The following is an 18,869-nucleotide window of genomic DNA, read 5'->3' as shown; positions in this document are numbered from 1 at the left end:
CTGTACAGCCAGTTTCTAGATAATATACATACAGAAATAAATCCTTCTAGCGAAATATTTCCTTAATAAATTATTGCATTAAAAGTTCCACTGAGTTTTAACGATAAAGAAAATGATATGTACATTATTTACAAGATGTTCACTCAGACATTGGCATATAATGTACTGTACTAAAAGACTTGTAGCATATTAGACGAATCAGAGCTTAAATTAATGTACCATCTGATTTGTGTGAATAAGGAGTGATTCAGCTTTACCCATGAATGATTATGTAAGTCAGTAGGTGGATGAGAGTGAATGTGCGAGTGTTTCTGATAGCCAGTGTTTGTGAGGTTGTATATGAGTACGTGCCTCTGTATGTTATGTTTGAATGTATGTACTTATATGAGTGTCTGTATAAATGAGTGTTTTTGCTATGTGTTTGCGTACATGTTTGAACGTGTCTGTGTGTATGTACTTAAGTGTTTGTGATTTTGTGTAACGCGAGTTCCCATTAAAACACGAAATCAAACACAGTAATAAAAATAATTATGATGAATGGAAACTGTCTGAATTTAAAAATAAAATTCGCTAACGTGATAGCGTGTTACATAACTAAATTATTTACCGTTGATGAAGTTGGGAATTGTATGGAATTATTTAACCTCACACAAGTACAAATGGCCATATACATATTCATGAACACATACATGCATATATACATACACTACACATACACTTACTGTCACCATCAGGGAGAAAGTCACACATAAATTCACCGCACTTCATTTAAATTAATTAATTTAATTAATACAACCATAATGAGGGACTAATTATAGTTTATCAAAGCAAAGTAACATTAAGATACTGTAAATAAACAGTGAAATCATCTACACCATATCCACTACACTGCCTACAATTTATCCATCATGCAACTTCCACTCAATTATGATCACAGCCTAGCGTAACGTGTGGGTGGCCTGGATACCCGCTGCGCCCCGCCCCAACCTCCCATGGGAAATATCTCCACCGAAACTAACCAAAGTAACTGTATTAAAAATGGATCAGTTTTTAACCCTAATTTAAACGAGAGGTGATTTTTTTTGTGCCATCAACAACACACCGCCGAGTTTAACAAGGTGTTCCCAATAATACTTAGTGAATCAGTGGCGGCTCGTGAAAAATAAAATGGAGGGACTGCAAGCCTCACACCGAGTCCCCACCAAACAATAAGCATGGAAAGCAGAATAAAGTATTTGCCTCGTCACAACCACAGAGCCATTCACATTTCTGATAAACACTGATGTTAAACTGGCGTGTATATTCTTTGTTCCTGCTTGTACTGTTCTGAAATTCCATGCTTATTGTTTGGTGGGGACTCGGTGTGAGGCTTGCAGTCCCTCCATTTTATTTTTCACGAGCCGCCACTGCTTAGTGTTATTATACTTATCAAAAAATATTATAGTACTAAGGAGTTACCTCAAGCCAACGCCTAGTAAACGTAATGACTTGAACTCAATGCCCAGTATGATTGAATTCCCGTCTCGTGTTGGTTATCCCACGAGAGTAAAAGCTTGAGACGTGTAAATACTATCTGACAAAATTTATACATTGACCACTCTCAACCTTATCCAGCACCATTTCCACCCCCCCCCCTTCACGCTCCTCCAACATGATACAATAACATGTCTCTCGGGAAATTACGGGATATTATTACTGGTAGTTATGTTAATTCTGAATACCTTAGTGTGTTAGCTTGCCCGGAATCTCAAATGTTCGTACGCTAAACCTTCTTTCTCCTTTTAATCTTGAATTCATCCAAGGAACTTAACATCAATATAACATGTTAAAACACATTCAAAGAGATAGAAGAAATTACACTGTCTAACTTACACGTTAACTTGATATAATTTGTCGAACATTTCACTAAGCACCAAAGTTAATATTTAACGAGTTACCTGCCCAAATAGCTACCTGGGAAACATCTCTATAAAAATCTAAAAGCTTTCGTACCTTAAGAAATAGAGAAATGAGCGGAAGACGTCCTAACACACTTCACCAAGCTTCAGGACTGAGGCGCCAAGTTAGAGTCAATGGTTCTTTATTTCTTTTAGCAAAGGATTCCTATTATATTCTAGAAACAAAAATTAAATATAAAATACAGTAAATAGGATTTGTTCATGTTAGTTTTCTTCATTTTATGAATGAAAAATAAGAATACGAATATTTTGCTACTTGCTAACAATGTTATTTACGTTTTGGTCGTCAATGGCGCCATATTTGAACGGCCGTGCAAGCAAGATTAAATCATAGATAATAATGTTGTGTTATGGACCAACGGGCTATGTAGTCGAATTAAATTATCGGTAAGATTCACCTTAAGATTAAAGACCCAATTTTTTAAGGGGGCAGTAATACATTATATTTACGAACGCGAAGCCATTTTATATAATATATTATGTACTGTTTTGTGTGTTTTATGGTGCAGGGTGGCTCAACTGTTCATCCTCCCCACAGCATTGACTCACATTCTTACCGGAAGTAGTAAAACTAAAAATTAATTTACTTCACGTCGGCTCTTGAATATAGAGAGCTCACACACTCTTCCAATGCGTATTTTTTATAGAAACAAAATAAATATGCTTTTTAGAGTATATAAAATAAACAAGTCATAAAGTATCTGAAGTAGTTTGTGATCGCATGAAGGAGAGAGATCATGGTGGGTGTTGCGTCACAAGGCCAAGTCCCCCACCCACCATCCTGCGAAGCCACGTGTACTGTACATTACACACGCTTATCACCCAGAGAAAATTATTCATGGCAGCGGTGGGATTCGAACCCACGCCTCCTGAGAGACTGGAGCCTAAATCCAGCGCCTTAGACCACTCGGCCACGCTACCCACGATATTATCGCTTGTCTTGAATATCATTTAGTTAGAGAAAATAGCTATAATCATTTTAATTTTTGTGCTGTGTAATTTGTATACTCATCATTTCCGTTCAGGTCTTAGTTGGTTCAGATCAGCGTTTGTATGAACATAATTTATGAAATTTTCACCATAATTTCCCACTTTGTCAATTGTTTGATTATATGTCTTTAGTTTTAACGAACAATACATCCCAAGTACATTAAAATTGTTTAACTACATGTCTATGTATTGTACACTATACCAGCGTTGTCTATGCAATGCTGAACTGTATACCTGCATTGTTTACATTCTCTCTCAATATTGTTGTAAACGACTGTGTAAATGAATCACTCAAGGCCAGGGAAGTGTGTGGTCAGTCATACAACTTCCGACTGACTGGGACAAGATCACGTGTAACACTTCCTTGAATGAGACAGTGAGCGGGCTGACAGTCTGATACCACAAACAGCTTGGGCGTGGGAAGAAGATACAACCGCGCTCACCAGACATTCCACAGATTACCTGAATATTCGCCTCTCCCAAACCTATTTTACCTGATAATTAGCCCCCTAGCTTATTTCACTAGTAAATTGACACTCCCGACTTGTATCACTTGAAGATTAGTCTGTTATCTTATTTCATCGGAAAATTAAGCCCTTAAACCTAACCCAGGTAAGTAAGCTTGGTGTGAAGAGTTACTTAAGGTTATATAAAAAAAAAACTCATATTCAACTCGTCTCTAAGTAAACACCTATCTTTTTTCATATTAATTTTCCATATCGTTAATAATAAATTGATCCTAGCATATAAATAATGTGTTGTAACCTCGTAACTCAAACATAAGATTATAAAGTGATAATGCAGACCACAATGAGAGGTTGATGAGTTAAGAGGTCACCCCCCCCCCCACCTCCCAAGGTCATATTTACACACTAGTAATCATTATCATCAGGGCTGGTCAAGGTAATACTGTATCTTGAGAAATACAAACACAGGAAGCATTTATAACCCAGAAACCAGATTAAAGTCATATGGTTAACCTAACTACCTCACGAAACTACCTCACGAAACTGAATTAAAACAGGACAAAAAATAAAATAAAATAAATCTACATCTCAGAATTGTACTTGCATCATTTCTATTAATAGTAAATATTAAAACCTTAAGCTTAAAAAATAATAACAAAAATAAATTGTTTATTAAGTCAGAAAAGATGATATCAAACTTTGGGGAATTTCTGTCTTTAAGTTCTGTTAGATCCGAGTGCACTTAGCTCTCCGTCATGTGATGTAAAAAAAAATCCTTAAAAAGTACAGCACATTAAGGTATCGTTAGTAGGAAATATGAGAGGAGTGAAGTAAGGTTAGGTTAGGTCACATTTGCTTTGTTTAAATTTGATTACTTTGGCTATATCAGGTCACGTCAGCTTGTTTAAATTTGAATAAGTCGGTTAGGTCAGGTTAGGTTAGATTACATTAGATTGGGTTATGTTAGGTTACACTACTACAGGGAGACTAACAGTGTGAAACCAATTGCTTAGAGTCTTAGACACACTACGCAGACACAAGCGCTGCTAGTTTGTATGTAAGAAGCCACATCACGTTATCTTTGTGCAATGGTGTGGCTGAGGTTATCATACAGTCATACACGAACGACTGGGTGATGTTGCCATATGTTTGAGCAGTTAGATGGTGTGGTGGCCACCTTTTGAGCAGCTAAATGTGGCAAATCAGTGTGTTTATAGAGAAGCTGCTAGAATTACATTATTTTTAGCATGTATGGAATAGAGAAATCGTCAGAATTACACAGGGAATTATTTTTAACAAGTATGGGAAATAATTCCAGAGTGAACTGAAGTAGAGAATTAACATACGTGAACGAAAATGTCTCCAGGCTTTGGAAAATATTACCACAGAAGGAATATACTGGAGTGAGTCAATTTATATTATAAATTAAGGTTGACTATGTATAATTTGCACCATCAAGCGGACAGGAAACGAGCATTGTATTCACTGCTTTCAGGGGGACACCTCCAGTACACCTAGTACGGCTGACCTTGTATGGCCACCTTGATTGGGGCAACTAGATGACATGGCCACCTTGATTGGGGCAACTAGATGACATGGCCACCTTGATTGGGGCAACTAGATGACATGGCCACCTTAAGCAATCACAAGGTGTAAACGGCCTGGTAGCTAACTAGTCAACGATACAGACGTTTGGCAGCTCGTCAATCATCGTGAATTTCTGGACATCTTGTTGTGGTTTCAGGTCTTTCAAAGGCCAAATTAAGATCTTTAATTTCTGAAATGAACATGAAAAAAGGTAAAACGTCTGACTATGCACACTTATCTGGGTGTTAGGTTAGGTTAGTTTCAACAGTGAATTGGAAGTTGAAATTGTTATGATAATTTTTTTTGCTGTATTCTCATAACAAAAAGGAGGTACAGCCATTAAACGAATGTTTACCCTTTTCCGATACTTTATACATATTAAGACGTGAGGATCATAGAGTATACATGCTTCTAACATATACATATGCAGCATTCACAATAACAAGGGAGTTTCTCCGAGTACTCAATTTCTCATTTTCTCTATTAGTCCATAGCCCCCACCATTCCCTTATAGAAAAGGAGGATTGAAATGCATAACTATGATAACTGACTGAAAATTTAGCAGATTTCTATTGAAGACAGAAGACGTGCTGTGCTAACATCAGAAGAAAGTCGACGATGAAAAGGTGGATCATCAGAAGGACCAACCGACTACCCCTGTTGTGCTGCCGGCATTCCTTATCTCCGAGACCAGCTGGACGGAGGACGTGAGCCAGCTGGACCACACTAATGTACTGATGTTGTTGATGTACAATAAAAAGATATTACACCCTAACATGTGAAGTAGGAGCATTTTTTGTGTATTTTGAAGTATTTCATTCTCTGATTTTTGTGAACATGTACTACAAAGAATGTATTAATTAAGAAAGATTAGTCACTTTTTCTATGAGTTCATTTGATCAATGTTTTGTATTACCAAATGCAATGTTGCAGACATAATACTGAGTGGGACGAATTATTATTTTGACACGGCCTGGTTAGGCAATGTAACACCTGTTATTGTTTGTAGAATGTGATTTGCAAGTTTGCCTCGGACACTATGCTAGATATGAAGGATCTTTAGTTCACTCTATGTTCACTTACTATGTATATGTTTTTTTTCTCCTGTCATAGAAGCTTTAATCTTGGCGGGAGGTATAGTGATGGGTTGTCAGACCACAGCTTACATCTCAGAAACAGTCCAGATCTGACCCGACATTAGGGGGGTCAAGTGTAAGGGTACTCCTCGCGGCCGCTCAAGGGGGTTATAAATCAACCAGCACCCCTCCCTTGTCACACGGCCCCAACAAATATGTAAGAGACACCCAGTCAGAAGAAGCCACCTGCCTCCAACATATACAACAACTTTAGTCTCAGAAAAAGTCCAGACCTGACCCTACATTAGCGAGGTCAAATGTAAGGAGACCCTTCGCCGCCCCCACGATCAGCTCAACCTGACGGCTCGTCTCCCAATATATAGGACGTCGTAGCCCTCCCTCACGGGAGTCAGACAGAGAGTCGAGGGAGCAGAGTCGAGACAGTCAGACAGAGAGAGCCGGAGGCAAGCCTCCTCTGGTGGAGCGAGACTTCCCTCCGGACACCGGTGCCCAGCTAAGCAGTCTCCCATAGAGACAACCCAGGACCACCTGCTAGGCCTCCCCCAGGTCACGTGAGTGTTTGTCAGAGCTTTCCATGGGATGAGTTACTTACGTGGGAAGTGTATTCATTTCATGTTCGTGTCCGAGAATCAGTGTCTAATAACGTAATATGATGTACTAGTAACGTAAATATAATGTCCTAATAACTTCAATAGAAGGTGTTATTAATGTGTCCATGTCATTGTCGTAATTAATAAACAGTTGTAACAAAGCGGTGTTTGAGAAGTCGTCCTTAAGAACGTAATAGATGTGTGTTGACGTATAAGATAAGTTAAGTGTATTGACAGTGTAAATAACTAACACGGCCACGCTACCAAATTCTTCCTCTCTTTACATTCCTCTTACTATAAATATTCTTTCTATATGTGTAATCTTCTTCTTGTGAGTTCCCCTCATTATATATATATATATATATATATATATATATATATATATATATATATATATATATATATATATATATATATATAATAACATCAAAGCTACTAAAGAGAGAGAGAGAGAGAGAGAGAGAGAGAGAGAGAGAGAGAGAGAGAAACGTCATTAGTTAAGAAAATTAGTGGGAGACTGAGAAAAATTGACACGGGGCATAAACTATATTTATCACATCACTTATCAGCCATTAGGATATAAATATTATATTGAATAAACGTGAAAAAAATATAAAAATATAGATAAATAAGGAATGAATTAAGATCAGGGACTCAGTATATATGGAGTGAACAAAGAAACAAACAAAGAATTCAAATCAGATCCCCAAAATAACCATGAGCACTTAAACTGAGACTTCCTGTTGACGATTATGCAAAGCTTCCACCTACGATAAGACTGTTTTTTGTTTTACTTCTGACGGTAAAGGTTAGTACAGAAATGGTCGTACATTGAGTGAGTGGTTGAGAAGAACAGTATGCGGTGAAATATTCTTGTGGTGAAGTGTGAAGGGGAAATTTCTAGTGTTACAATAATTTAGAATGTAGCTATTTATCTTTTTCTACTTACAGCAAATATTACAAGAACAGCTCGTAAGATCTCAGAGGAAAAGTGATGTTACGGGCACCAGGATCATCATAATGGTGAGTTTATTATTAAGATTATATATGAATTTAGACTTAGAAAATAAGCTTTGAGATGATGCTAACTTTTTTCATTGTATAGAAGTTATTTTAGTTGAAGGAAGTGGTGACGTTAGTGAAGGAAGTGAAGTTAGTTAGTGAAGGAAGTGATGTTAGTTAGTGAAGGAAGTGATATTAGTTAGTGAAGGAAGTGAAGTTAGTTAGTGAAGGAAGTGATGTTAGTTAGTGAAGGAAGTGATGTTAGTTAGTGAAGGAAGTGGTGACGTTAGTGAATGAAGTAAAGTTAGTTAGTGAAGGAAGTGATGTTAGTTAGTGAAGGAAGTGGTGACGTTAGTGAATGAAGTAAAGTTAGTTAGTGAAGGAAGTGATGTTAGTTAGTGAAGGAAGTGGTGACGTTAGTGAATGAAGTAAAGTTAGTTAGTGAATGAAGTAAAGTTAGTTAGTGAAGGAAGTGAAGTTAGTTAACGAAGGAACTGTACTTCACAAGCTAAACGGCTGAAGTGGATGTTAGTTAGTGAAGGAAGTGATGTTAGTTAGTGAAGGAAGTGATGTTAGTTAGTGAAGGAAGTGATGTTAGTTAGTGAAGGAAGTGATGTTAGTTAGTGAATGAAGTGATGTTAGTTAGTGGTTACGAAGTGATGTTAGTTAGTAAGGAAGTGGTGACGTTAGTGAACGAAGTAAAGTTAGTTAGTGAAGGAAGTGAAGTTAGTTAGGTGAAGGAAGATGTTAGTTAGTGAAGGAAGTGAAGTTAGTTAACGAAGGAACTGTACTTCACAAGCTAAACGGCTGAAGTGGATGAAATGGATGGCGGGTGGGATGAAAGAGAGTAAAGATACTCGGAAAGCATTTCACATTTCCCCTACACGAGAGAACACAAAGAACATCACAGTACTGTATAGACTCAAACCTGACATTACTGCCTGTATTGATAATGTCCAGGAGGAGTTCTGAGGTTCATACAAGGTCAACACATACCTACAGTGGGTCAGGGTGGGTCAAGGTGGGTCAGGGTGGGCCAGAGTGGGTCAGGGTGGGTCAAGGTGGGTCAGGGTGTGGGGTCAAGGGGAAGTCAAGGTGGGTCAGGGTGGGCCAGAGTGGGTCAGGGTGGGTCAAGGTGGGTCAGGGTGGGCCAGTGTGTCGCAAGTCTTCAAAAATGGTCGTATGTTAGAATATACCAAATATTTCATCTAGATTAGGTCATAAAAGTGAGACGATCTAGATAACATATCGAACAAGGTCTTACCAACAATCAGCAGCGGTTATCTGGTTGGTTCGCTCTCAGTTGTCTGTACTGAGTGCCATGTGCCGGGATAGTTGGTGCCTTGTGTTCACATCGGAGTAGTATTGTGCCACCCCGCCCCCCCCAGAAAGTACTAACACAGAAAGTACTACCACAGAAATTACTATCCCAGAAAATACTACCACAGAAATTACTATCCCAGAGAGTACTATCCCAGAAGTACTATCCCAGAAAGTACTATCCCAGAAGTACTACCCCAGAAAATACTACCCCAGAGAGTATTACCCCAGAAAGTACTACCACGCTAGATGTATTACCATAGTAGGCAGAACCACAGCAAGAGTAAGTACAATGTTATCATAAAGAACCTGTGACAAGAGGGCAGTACAACTCACCCCTGACACTACCAGAAACGTCAGTCACTACCGAAAGACAAAAGAACGTCAAGCTGCGCACTGTGAAGGCGGCAGGGAACAGCTTAACCAGAATGGGGATTACGATTATCTTAGTGGGTTATCTTACTCAAAGGGTTAAATCATCGTAATCAAAGGGTTAAATCATCGTAATCAAAGGGTTAAATTATCGTACTCAAAGGGTTCAATTATCGTACTCAAAGGGTTAAATCATCGTACTTAAAGGGTTAAATCATCGTAATCAAAGGGTTAAATTATCGTACTCAAAGTGTTCAATTATCGTACTCAAAGGGTTAAAGCATCGTACTTAAAGGGTTAAATTAAGCGGGTTCTTATCGTACTCAAAGGGTTCATTCGTATTAAGCGCTGTATATATTATTGTGTGTGTGTGTGTGTGTGTTCGTGCGTCAATAAATACCTGTTATCGATACACTGAAAGATAACTGCTCATAACAACAACACCTGTTTCTACCGCATTGCCAAGAATAAGATAACGAAAATAACGTTGCTGGCTGATAGATAGATAGATAGATAGATAGATAGATAGATACCGGTACATAAAGAACGACAGACATATATATATATACTCACAAGGTTACAATCCCCCCCAATCCCCCAATCCCCTAGGCCGAGATTGTCCGCCAGCATGTATGGAAACCGGAAGGAAAACAAAAAATACCAACTAGAAAAAAGATTGTTCATGGTAATCTAAAAGCCTGGTGGAAATAAACGTGTGGTGGGTTTGTTGGGCTGGCTTTGCTTGAACAGGCTTAAATATTGCCACTGTTTCTATACCTGCAGTGTTAATATACAGTACAGTCCCCTTCACAAGTGCGTTTACAGGGGCTCGTCAAGTTCAGTCCATTGTGGCAATCCTGTGTTTGTTTCCATTCGACAGATGGAAACTCGCAGTAGTAAACAGACTATGGAATCAAATTTATGGAATGTTTATAATTACGACGAACTCCTGTAAACGCACAAGTGAAGGGGACTGTATATTTTTTTTGAATACCTGCACCATCTATGGATCTAAATACTGAATCCTTGTGAAATTCTATGGCGATTTTACTGACAGAAGTATTAATCTGTCTCTCCCTGGTGACTCTGGACGGCGCAGCTCTATACAATAACGAGTTTATCGAAAGTTACCAAGAAATTCATGTTTTATTGCTACCTTTATCTCTCTGGTGATGCGGGCCGATTGTCTTCCTCCCTTACATAATGCTGATTAAATTAAACGACATTTGCCCTCTCTGATTTTTCTTTGTTTATTTGTTATTGGTTTTTGTCCTTGTTATATTTTATCTTTGTATTACATTTTTTAACAATTCCAAACGGCTATAAAAATGTATTGTTTGTATTTCACTCTCCAGTAAAGAAGCCCCAAGTTCACAATCCGTACAGCGGTAATCACTGATGTCACTGATAAGCGATATCGAAGACCTAATTAGTCTATAGATAGTGTTAGTATGTCTAGATGAGATTTCCCTGATAGCCTGTTAGTTACGTCATGGTCAGGCGTCGTCTGATGTAAGGATTATGTTAGTGAGCTGAATCACTCATTTGCATTCCTCTTAGTTAATATGTGGTGGTAGCGTTAGGTTAGGTACTGAATCCAGTGTTACCTGACATTCACTTCGTCTGTGTTGTTGACGACGGGGCCCCTCCTAGACGGAGTTATCTTATCAGCTGCTAATTCTGTTGTAGCCGTGTCATAAGCCATGTGTGGCCTGGGTTAGTCTGCTGCTGGCTCCTCAGTTGTCCAGCAGTGGCGCAGTGTGGGTTAGTGTGCCCGCCTGTGACTAGTGTTTGTTTACACTTTACATGAAGATCTACGGAGACTTTTAAGCTGCTGGGGCAAGGTGAGTGGCATAACACCCTCCCCCTGCGTCTATAAACTGTTGTCTCTCCTCTTCGTCCGACAGTTTTAACACATACTCTTGACAACAAATTGACAATATTCACATCAATTATCATCAGTATACAAGTGGTTTAAAATTTCCACCCCCACCCCCTGGAAATTATAATAAAAATACCAAAGAAATTCAGCAAAAACAAAAGAAAAACAAGACAGTGACACAGGCTTACGACGAGTGACCTGAGGTATAATCACCAGGCAGAGAAGACGAGGTGAAGAGTCAAGAGGGACGCATGGAGGTAGAGGATTGGTGGGGTTAAGAAGTAGGGGGGAGGAAGGGTAGGAGGAGGAAGGAAGGGGGGGGGGAGGGAAGAAAGGGAAGGAGAGCGAAGGAAGGGGAAGTAAGGGAGGATCGGTAGGGTAGTAAGGGAGGGAGAGGGGGTCAGCAACAACACACTTACTTCTCCTAAAATGCAGCACAAACAAAGCCTTGAGGAAATTCCCCACCGAGGCGCCCCCGAGCTTGACAAGTTTTTTCAAGATCCGGCACACAGTGGTAGGCGAAGGGGAGGAAATACCTGCAGTGTGATGTGTACTCGGTAAACCTGAGTAATAGTTACTTAACGATGTGCTGAGCCTGTATAAGTTCTCTCTCTCTCTCTCTCTCTCTCTCTCTCTCTCTTCAATTAACAATGAATTAAACCTGTATGGTACGTTCTGTGATAAGACATACAAACAAATAAAAATTTTCGACCTGTAAACTGTCACGTGGATAACATGAAGACAGTTAATATGACCTGGACTCCCTGTAGGAAGGATCATTTTTCCCTTTTTCAAGATGGACGCATTTATGACTTATTTTCTTGTTTATTTTTAATTCGGTGTGGCGGTTAAATCTCTCTACTAGTATTACTTTAGTCTTTAAGTCTTGTACAGTCAGCCACAAAAGTCCTATCGTCTCTTCTGCTGCTTCACGAACCCGAAGTAGTAGACTGATGCCTTATTGTCCATAAAATGCTTCGGGTTCACGAGTCTGAATCTCCGGGGTTCGTGGTTCAGTAAGAGAGGCGACAGGATTATTGTTTGCGACTGCACTGTACATCTGATCTGATCTGACCTGACCTGACCTGACCTAACCATTATAACCACTTTTTTCCCCAGGATGCCTTCAGGAAACTACAATAGCGGCTTCGAATGGGATGACCCTCGATCTGGTCGACGAGCAACTGACAACAACGAGACACCTGACAACACAGACAGGTACTACCAAGATCCCAGGTACCAAGGTGTGACAAGGGACAGGTACCAAGGTGTGACAACAGACAGGCACCAAGGTGTGACAAGAGACAACAGGTACCCAGGTGTGACAAGAGACAACAGGTACCCAGGTGTGACAAGAGACAACAGGTACCCAGGTGTGACAAGAGACAACAGGTACCCAGGTGTGACAAGAGACAACAGGTACCCAGGTGTGACAAGAGACAACAGGTACCCAGGTGTGAGAAAAAACTATCAATCACCCCATACAAGAGGCCGGGAACTGGAGAGAGGAGAGAGAATTGTCAGAAATACGACCAACGAGGATCAAGGGCAAGAAGAGTATCCACCAAGGAGCTCCCAGGGCGTTGACGTGAGGCACCAGAGACCCGCTATGTATTCCAGGGAGTTGCAACATGACTCCCAAAGACCCTCGAATCGTCAGTATCCGAAACGTCATGAGACAAGAGAGGCGAATGGTAACGATGACTACCGACGTTATCCACAAGCCAGGGACATCAAGAGGTCACCCAGGAGGCATGATTTAGAGAGGACCTCGCCGGATACTGACGACGAAGTAGAGCTGCAACCTATGAGCAATAACCAACCGAGTATTGACCAGAGACGCGGCCATACGTCCTCCCCTGGACATACAAACAGAGATGTAGATGGAAAACCTGCGATGGGGCATGATGACTACAGAGATGCACACCACCATCAGCGTCACCACCTTCAGGAGCTCCACAGTCACCCGTATCCCCATGCTTTCAGAGGTCCGACTACACACGTGGAGAAGGGGCCCTACACACAAACACGTTACCCGGATCAAGGTTATCCTGACGCCGGCTGTGATGAAGTCGACGCCAGAAGAGTTTATCCCGAAGACCAACCTGACGAAGAGGGATGGACAGAGCTGGCAAACATGATGCCTTCAGAGGTCGACAGACGTCAAGGTGAGTTGGATGATTGTTTTTTATGTGTGTGCTTGTACCAATCTTGAGAATGTATGTTGAATAAAATAAATCATACACACATACACAACACAAACACACTCACACATATATACATACATACATACACAACACACACACACTCACACATAAACATACATACACAACACACACACATACATACACAACGCACACACACACACACATACATACATACACAACACACACACACATACTGTACAAACACACACACACACACACACACACACACATACTGTACAAACACACACACACACACACATACTGTACAAACACACACACACACACACACACACCTTGGTCCAGAGAAGAGTCCAAGAGTATCGTCCCGTGCACAGGTTTACGCCACTTGTCTCCTTTAAACGCCAAATGAGTGCTGTATTTGCAGGGACTCTACGTTTCCGCGGCACACTGAGGCTCTCTCAGAACACCACCACGCAAGACTGGGACGACACACCGAAGCAGGAGGAGCCACGTAAGTGTTCTTTGATGCTCATTTGTCATCAGTCAATACTCAGGAATATAGAGTCTCGCATCTATTGTACAAGTCACAGCACTTTCAGTAAAATACTTCAATAATAACAATAAATGCTTCCCAACATTTACATCTGAAGTCTTTAGCGCACTTAACCTAAATAAAACTACTACTACTAATAAATCCCTTTTAAAAACAACATTATTGACTATTTTCTGTTTTTCTCCATTAATTACCGGAATTGTGAACTAACACGACCAAACCTATGCTTATTATACGGACGCTTCGACTCTTACCCTGCAGCCCTAAGCCAGTGGGAAATCGCCGAGGCGTTGGCCACTGTGAGGGAACAACCTTGGCCCATGAACCGACGAAGGCACACACGAGATGACCTACAGGAGAAACTGGTGAGAAGGGAAGGAGAGAGCCTGTAGACCTGACGAAGGTAGAGAGAATAATTAATTAACACTGCCTTGGGTTAAGCTGATGATTAGACACCCAAGCTTATTTAACCTGATTAAACACCCTAGCTTATTTCACCTGAAGATTAGACACCCTAACGCTCCCTGGGTGGGTTAGGATAGGTTGGGATAGAATAGAATAAGTTAGGTTAGGTTAAGTTAGGTTAGGACAGCATTACGGATGATCCATAACAAGTACAGTATATATATCTCGTGTTTTCAAGGTGTGACCCAGATTAATTAGTAAGTGTGTGTGTGCTCGGCAGGTGAGGAAGGAGATGAGATGGTATTCTATGCATCCAGCGATAAAGAGAGGCGGGACCACCCTCAACCGCTTCTTCAACGATATAGATGTAAGTATAATATTAATCTACACTTCACTATTACCTTCTCCCTCCCCTCTCATTATACCTCTGTTGAAGAAACCAAACTAGAATAATATTTAATAAGACTTTGGAAATAATAATAAGACGAATGATCCATCTATCCCTTCATCTATCTACCCACCCACCTATCTATCTATCCCTCTATCTATCTAACTCAGTGGTTCTCAACCTTGTTTGCCCCATGCACCCCTTTCACCATATGTCAGAATGTCATTCCCCCCTCCTTTCCAAGAATGTCTGCCTCAAAAAGTGCATTCCAAATAATATGCATATAATACTGAAAATCCTTTATTTTTTCCATATTAGTACATATACATTTACAATTTTACATGGATTATTTTTATAGTGGAGTTTTACAAATTAAATGCCAATTGAAAATGTTGATGGATTTATAAAACTTGAATAAAAGTAAAATAGTTTTTTATATATTTATAATGAATTACTCAACAGACCAAACTGAAGCATAATGCAATAAACAAAAAGTTCAATAGAATACCAGAATATTGTAAATTTGTAATTAATTTTATTCGGATGAAGATTACAGTCAATGAGAAACCTGTGATTGTTTTTTCTTCGCCAATTCTGGGATACGCGGAGGAATGCTTGAAAGGGCACAACGCAGGTCATTTTCTACCTCTAATCTACTACGTTGCTTCGTTTTAATTTACAACAGAGTTGAAAAGCCTGACTCACAAAGATATGTCGACACAAACGGAAGCAATGCACGGATAGCTCTTTCTGCCACTTTTGGGTAGGAATCGCACATCAAGGGCCAAAATTCTGTGATTGATTTCTCATCGAACATAACTCTTGCTCCCGAATCAGTCCCCCCCCCCCTGAAAACCTGAATTCCCCCCTGGTTGAGAACCCCTGATCTAACTCATGATATTTGTATATGTGGTTGTTTCTTTTGGTAATGTAGTTCCTTATTTATTTACATACTGTTTATAAGTACTGCACACTCTCAAACTCTTCTCTGTTGGGGCGTCTTCTCTCAGCCATGGCAGAGAGTACTGAAGAAGATTGAGGGCAAGTTTGGCACGAGTGTTGTGGCAGTGTTTAACTTCCTACGAGACATGATCCAGCTGAATCTCCTGCTGTCGCTGCTGGTGGTGGGAGCTGTGGTGGTTCCCTCGGCGCTGCTGGTCAAAGACTCGGATCAAGGGTACAGGTGGATCGCTCCGGGTAACGCCACGGCCTCAAGAAACCTGTGTGGTGACTTGCATTTGGAATACAACAGTTCGGTAAGAAGACGAGACGCCGTGTGTGTGTGTGTGTGTGTGTGTGTGTGTGTGTGTGTGTGTGTGTCTCCCCGTGTATACATAGCTGTGTTAATGCTCACATGATAAAAATCTATCCACTTTGACTATACATAGCCTGTGTTAGCATATCCAAGTATAATGCTTTTAATAATTCATGTTCTCTCACTCACTGTATTAAGACATAATACATATACTTTCCTCCAGTGGCTACAGTGCAACACAAACTACAGAGAATACATAGAAGATGTTGTTAAGAATCACAGCGGTGACTCGGTGGCCTTAGTTCAAGATTTCCTACAAGGGACTGGCTTCCTGGAGTGGTCGGTACTGTTCAGCGGCTACTATACCCCTAAAGTTAACGACGGTCACTACCTCATCAGTCTGGCCTACGTCCTCACCGTCCTCTTTGTGTACTTCATATCACTATTCTATGTGGTGTACTTCGTTGCCAAATTCCTTCGTAAGACGACGGGATACTCAGACAAATACAACATGACTTACACCAACATCGTCTTCACAGGGTGGGACTTCACCGTGAACGAGCATGATGCGGCACAAACGCAACACAGTCTTGTTGTGAGTGAAGTGAAGGCAGCTTTTGATGATGAACAATTCTTCAAGACGAAACAAAATCGGAACAATTGTGACTTGGCCGTCCTCTACCTCACCCGCCTCTTTATCAACGTAATGGTCTTGGCTCTGATTGTCGGAGGGTGGACGGGCATTTACTTCCTGGTGAGACAATCTGAGGATGAATCAGAAAGTGAAGAAGAATACAAACAGTTTCTGTGGGAGTACGCACCGACAGTGACGGTGTCAGCCCTCAACTTTGTCTACCCAATTATATTTGACTTCGTGGTGAAATATGAGCACTACAGAGGGCGCACTGAGCTCTTCATAACCCTCAGTCGTTGTGTTCTCATCAGACTGACGTCGCTGGCAATCCTCGTCATAACAAAAATGAACGTCATCTCCGAAGATTCTCATGACTGCGACCCCACAAGGAATGGATTCATATGCTGGGAGACGCACCTCGGCCAACAGATATACTCTGTCTTGGTTCTAGATTTTATCATTCAGATTGGAATGACTTTCGTGGTAGGTGTAGCAAGGACCGCAGTAGGTCACCTCGAGCACCCCCTCTGTAAAGCAGTGGGACATATGGAATTCTATGTGCCTAGTCATGTGTTGGACATCGTGTACACGCAGGCACTCTGTTGGCTGAGTATCCTGTACTCCCCCATCATGGCGGCCATCTGCTTCCTCTACTTCTGCATATTGTTTGGCCTCAAGTTTTTCACAGTGACCTGGACCTGTGTGCCACCTACCAGGGTGTTCCGCACCTCTCGCTCCTCCGCCATGTTCATGACCATTCTCTCAATCGCCTTTGTGGTGTGTCTTGTACCTAACGGCCTGGCCCTCCTCCTCCTCACGCCCTCCAAGGCTTGTTCACCATTCCGAGGCTTGGGGTGCGGCTGGGAAGCCCTCACAGATTACATATGCAACATGGACAATTTCGCATCCTGGATCAGGTGAGAATATTTCATGTATCCTTCACGAAAAATACTCGACACTTTAGAACTGTAAGATTGTGTTGCCAATTAGTGTATAAACAACACACAGGAGGGATCTCTATAACATTCTCTTATGAAACCAAAAGTACCATCACTAACACCCAGCCATTCACGAATACAATTATCGCAAAACTTGAGAACTAAAGTTACACACACACACACATTTACTTAACAATCCCCCGCCACACCACCACTTCTCATGAATGTCTGTCTGTCTATGCCTCAGGTGGGTGTTATTTGCACTGGACGACATGGTGGTGTCCATGAGTATCCTGATGGTGGCGATCCTACTCCTCACCTACTACGTCACGGTCATCAAGGCTCGCTGGGCCCTCATCAAAAGACTCGAGAAGAAGCTTAAGTACACGGCCAAGGACATCGCCTACCTTAGAAACGATGAAAAGACACGCCAGGCTTTATGTGCGGCGCGGATGTTCTCACAGGCAAAGTGAACGACCACAATATATTCAACTAACACGCATTTAGGACAATCGTGTAACATTCTTGTGTTTGTGTGAGAGAGAGAGAGAGAGAGTATTTTTGCAACATATATTTCTTTGTTAATGATTATGGAGCCTATAATATTGTATGATCATTTATATACATTATTAAGACGGTAGATATTTTTTACTTATATTGGCCACATTATGTTACGGTGAATTATGTTAAAAAGGGACCACGAACAAGACCTTTCGTAATTATAGGCTTTATGGATTACGTTAAGATCAGCCCCCCACCCTTAAGAGCTTATACCCGAAGAGTCGCTCACCCTCTTTCCTTCAGGTCTCGTTCTCAACTACATCAGTTGTATGTTCTGTTTCTATCACTGTAATATTATGAGACACTCAGAACCATCATTCACCTAACCAATACGGTCTCAAGTTAAAATGTGATGCCCAGGTTTATCATACACTACTTAAATTTAAGAATGCATTATACAATAGTATCACAATACAATACAATATTGTGTACAAATCTACAAAAATTAAACACATTTTCATCATTCGTATGTACAATAATTAAAGTAGGTAGGTAGTTAGGGTAGATTAGTTTAAATAAACATAATAAATGAGCTATATCATTGTGTACAAAATTTAACCTGGGTCTTCAAGGTCTATAATTGAATTTTATTTTTTTTATTTATTTATTATTATTATTATTTTTTATTTTTTTTTGGGGGGGGGGTATATGGGACTAACCAGCCAGGGCTGCATAGCGTCGATGCGGTCGTATCATGTCACA

The 18,869-nt window shown here is 40.6% G+C and overlaps 1 protein-coding gene and 1 non-coding gene across 5 annotated transcripts; one reads left to right on the top strand and one right to left on the bottom strand.

The window, feature by feature from the left end:
- Nucleotides 1-2,797: 2,797 nt before the first annotated feature.
- Nucleotides 2,798-2,879, bottom strand: Trnal-uag. The gene has a single exon. It is a non-coding gene; the product is annotated as a tRNA-Leu (tRNA).
- Nucleotides 2,880-7,615: 4,736 nt separating this feature from the next.
- Nucleotides 7,616-18,246, top strand: LOC121880128 (transmembrane channel-like protein 7). Of its 4 annotated transcripts, XM_042387190.1 has the most exons (9): nucleotides 9,007-9,294; nucleotides 12,385-12,630; nucleotides 12,712-13,433; nucleotides 13,858-13,944; nucleotides 14,248-14,351; nucleotides 14,672-14,758; nucleotides 15,790-16,035; nucleotides 16,258-17,585; nucleotides 17,854-18,246. In XM_042387190.1, exons 2-9 carry the CDS (start codon nucleotides 12,386-12,388, stop codon nucleotides 18,077-18,079), a joined length of 3,045 nt encoding a protein of 1,014 aa, XP_042243124.1. In that variant the 5' UTR covers nucleotides 9,007-9,294; nucleotide 12,385; the 3' UTR covers nucleotides 18,080-18,246. The 4 variants fall into 4 exon arrangements, with proteins under 4 accessions (XP_042243123.1, XP_042243124.1, XP_042243121.1 ...); XM_042387189.1 differs by lacking the exon at nucleotides 9,007-9,294 and adding an exon at nucleotides 7,616-7,712 and having other exon boundaries at nucleotides 12,385-13,433; XM_042387187.1 differs by having other exon boundaries at nucleotides 12,385-13,433.
- The last annotated feature ends 623 nt before the right edge of the window (nucleotides 18,247-18,869 follow it).

Source organism: Homarus americanus, unplaced genomic scaffold (genome assembly GCF_018991925.1).
Source record: "Homarus americanus isolate GMGI-L3 unplaced genomic scaffold, GMGI_Hamer_2.0 scaffold30108, whole genome shotgun sequence".
NCBI lineage: Eukaryota > Metazoa > Arthropoda > Malacostraca > Decapoda > Nephropidae > Homarus > Homarus americanus.
This window is presented reverse-complemented; position numbering and strand designations above follow the sequence as displayed.

Coding starts and splice junctions, on each gene's coding strand:
- LOC121880128 (XM_042387189.1), top strand. CDS start 12,386: ATGCCTTCAGGAAACTACAATAGCGGCTTCGAATGGGATGACCCTCGA. Junction 13,434..13,857: donor AGAGGTCGACAGACGTCAAG/GTGAGTTGGATG, acceptor CTGTATTTGCAG/GGACTCTACGTTTCCGCGGC. Junction 17,586..17,853: donor AATTTCGCATCCTGGATCAG/GTGAGAATATTT, acceptor TCTATGCCTCAG/GTGGGTGTTATTTGCACTGG.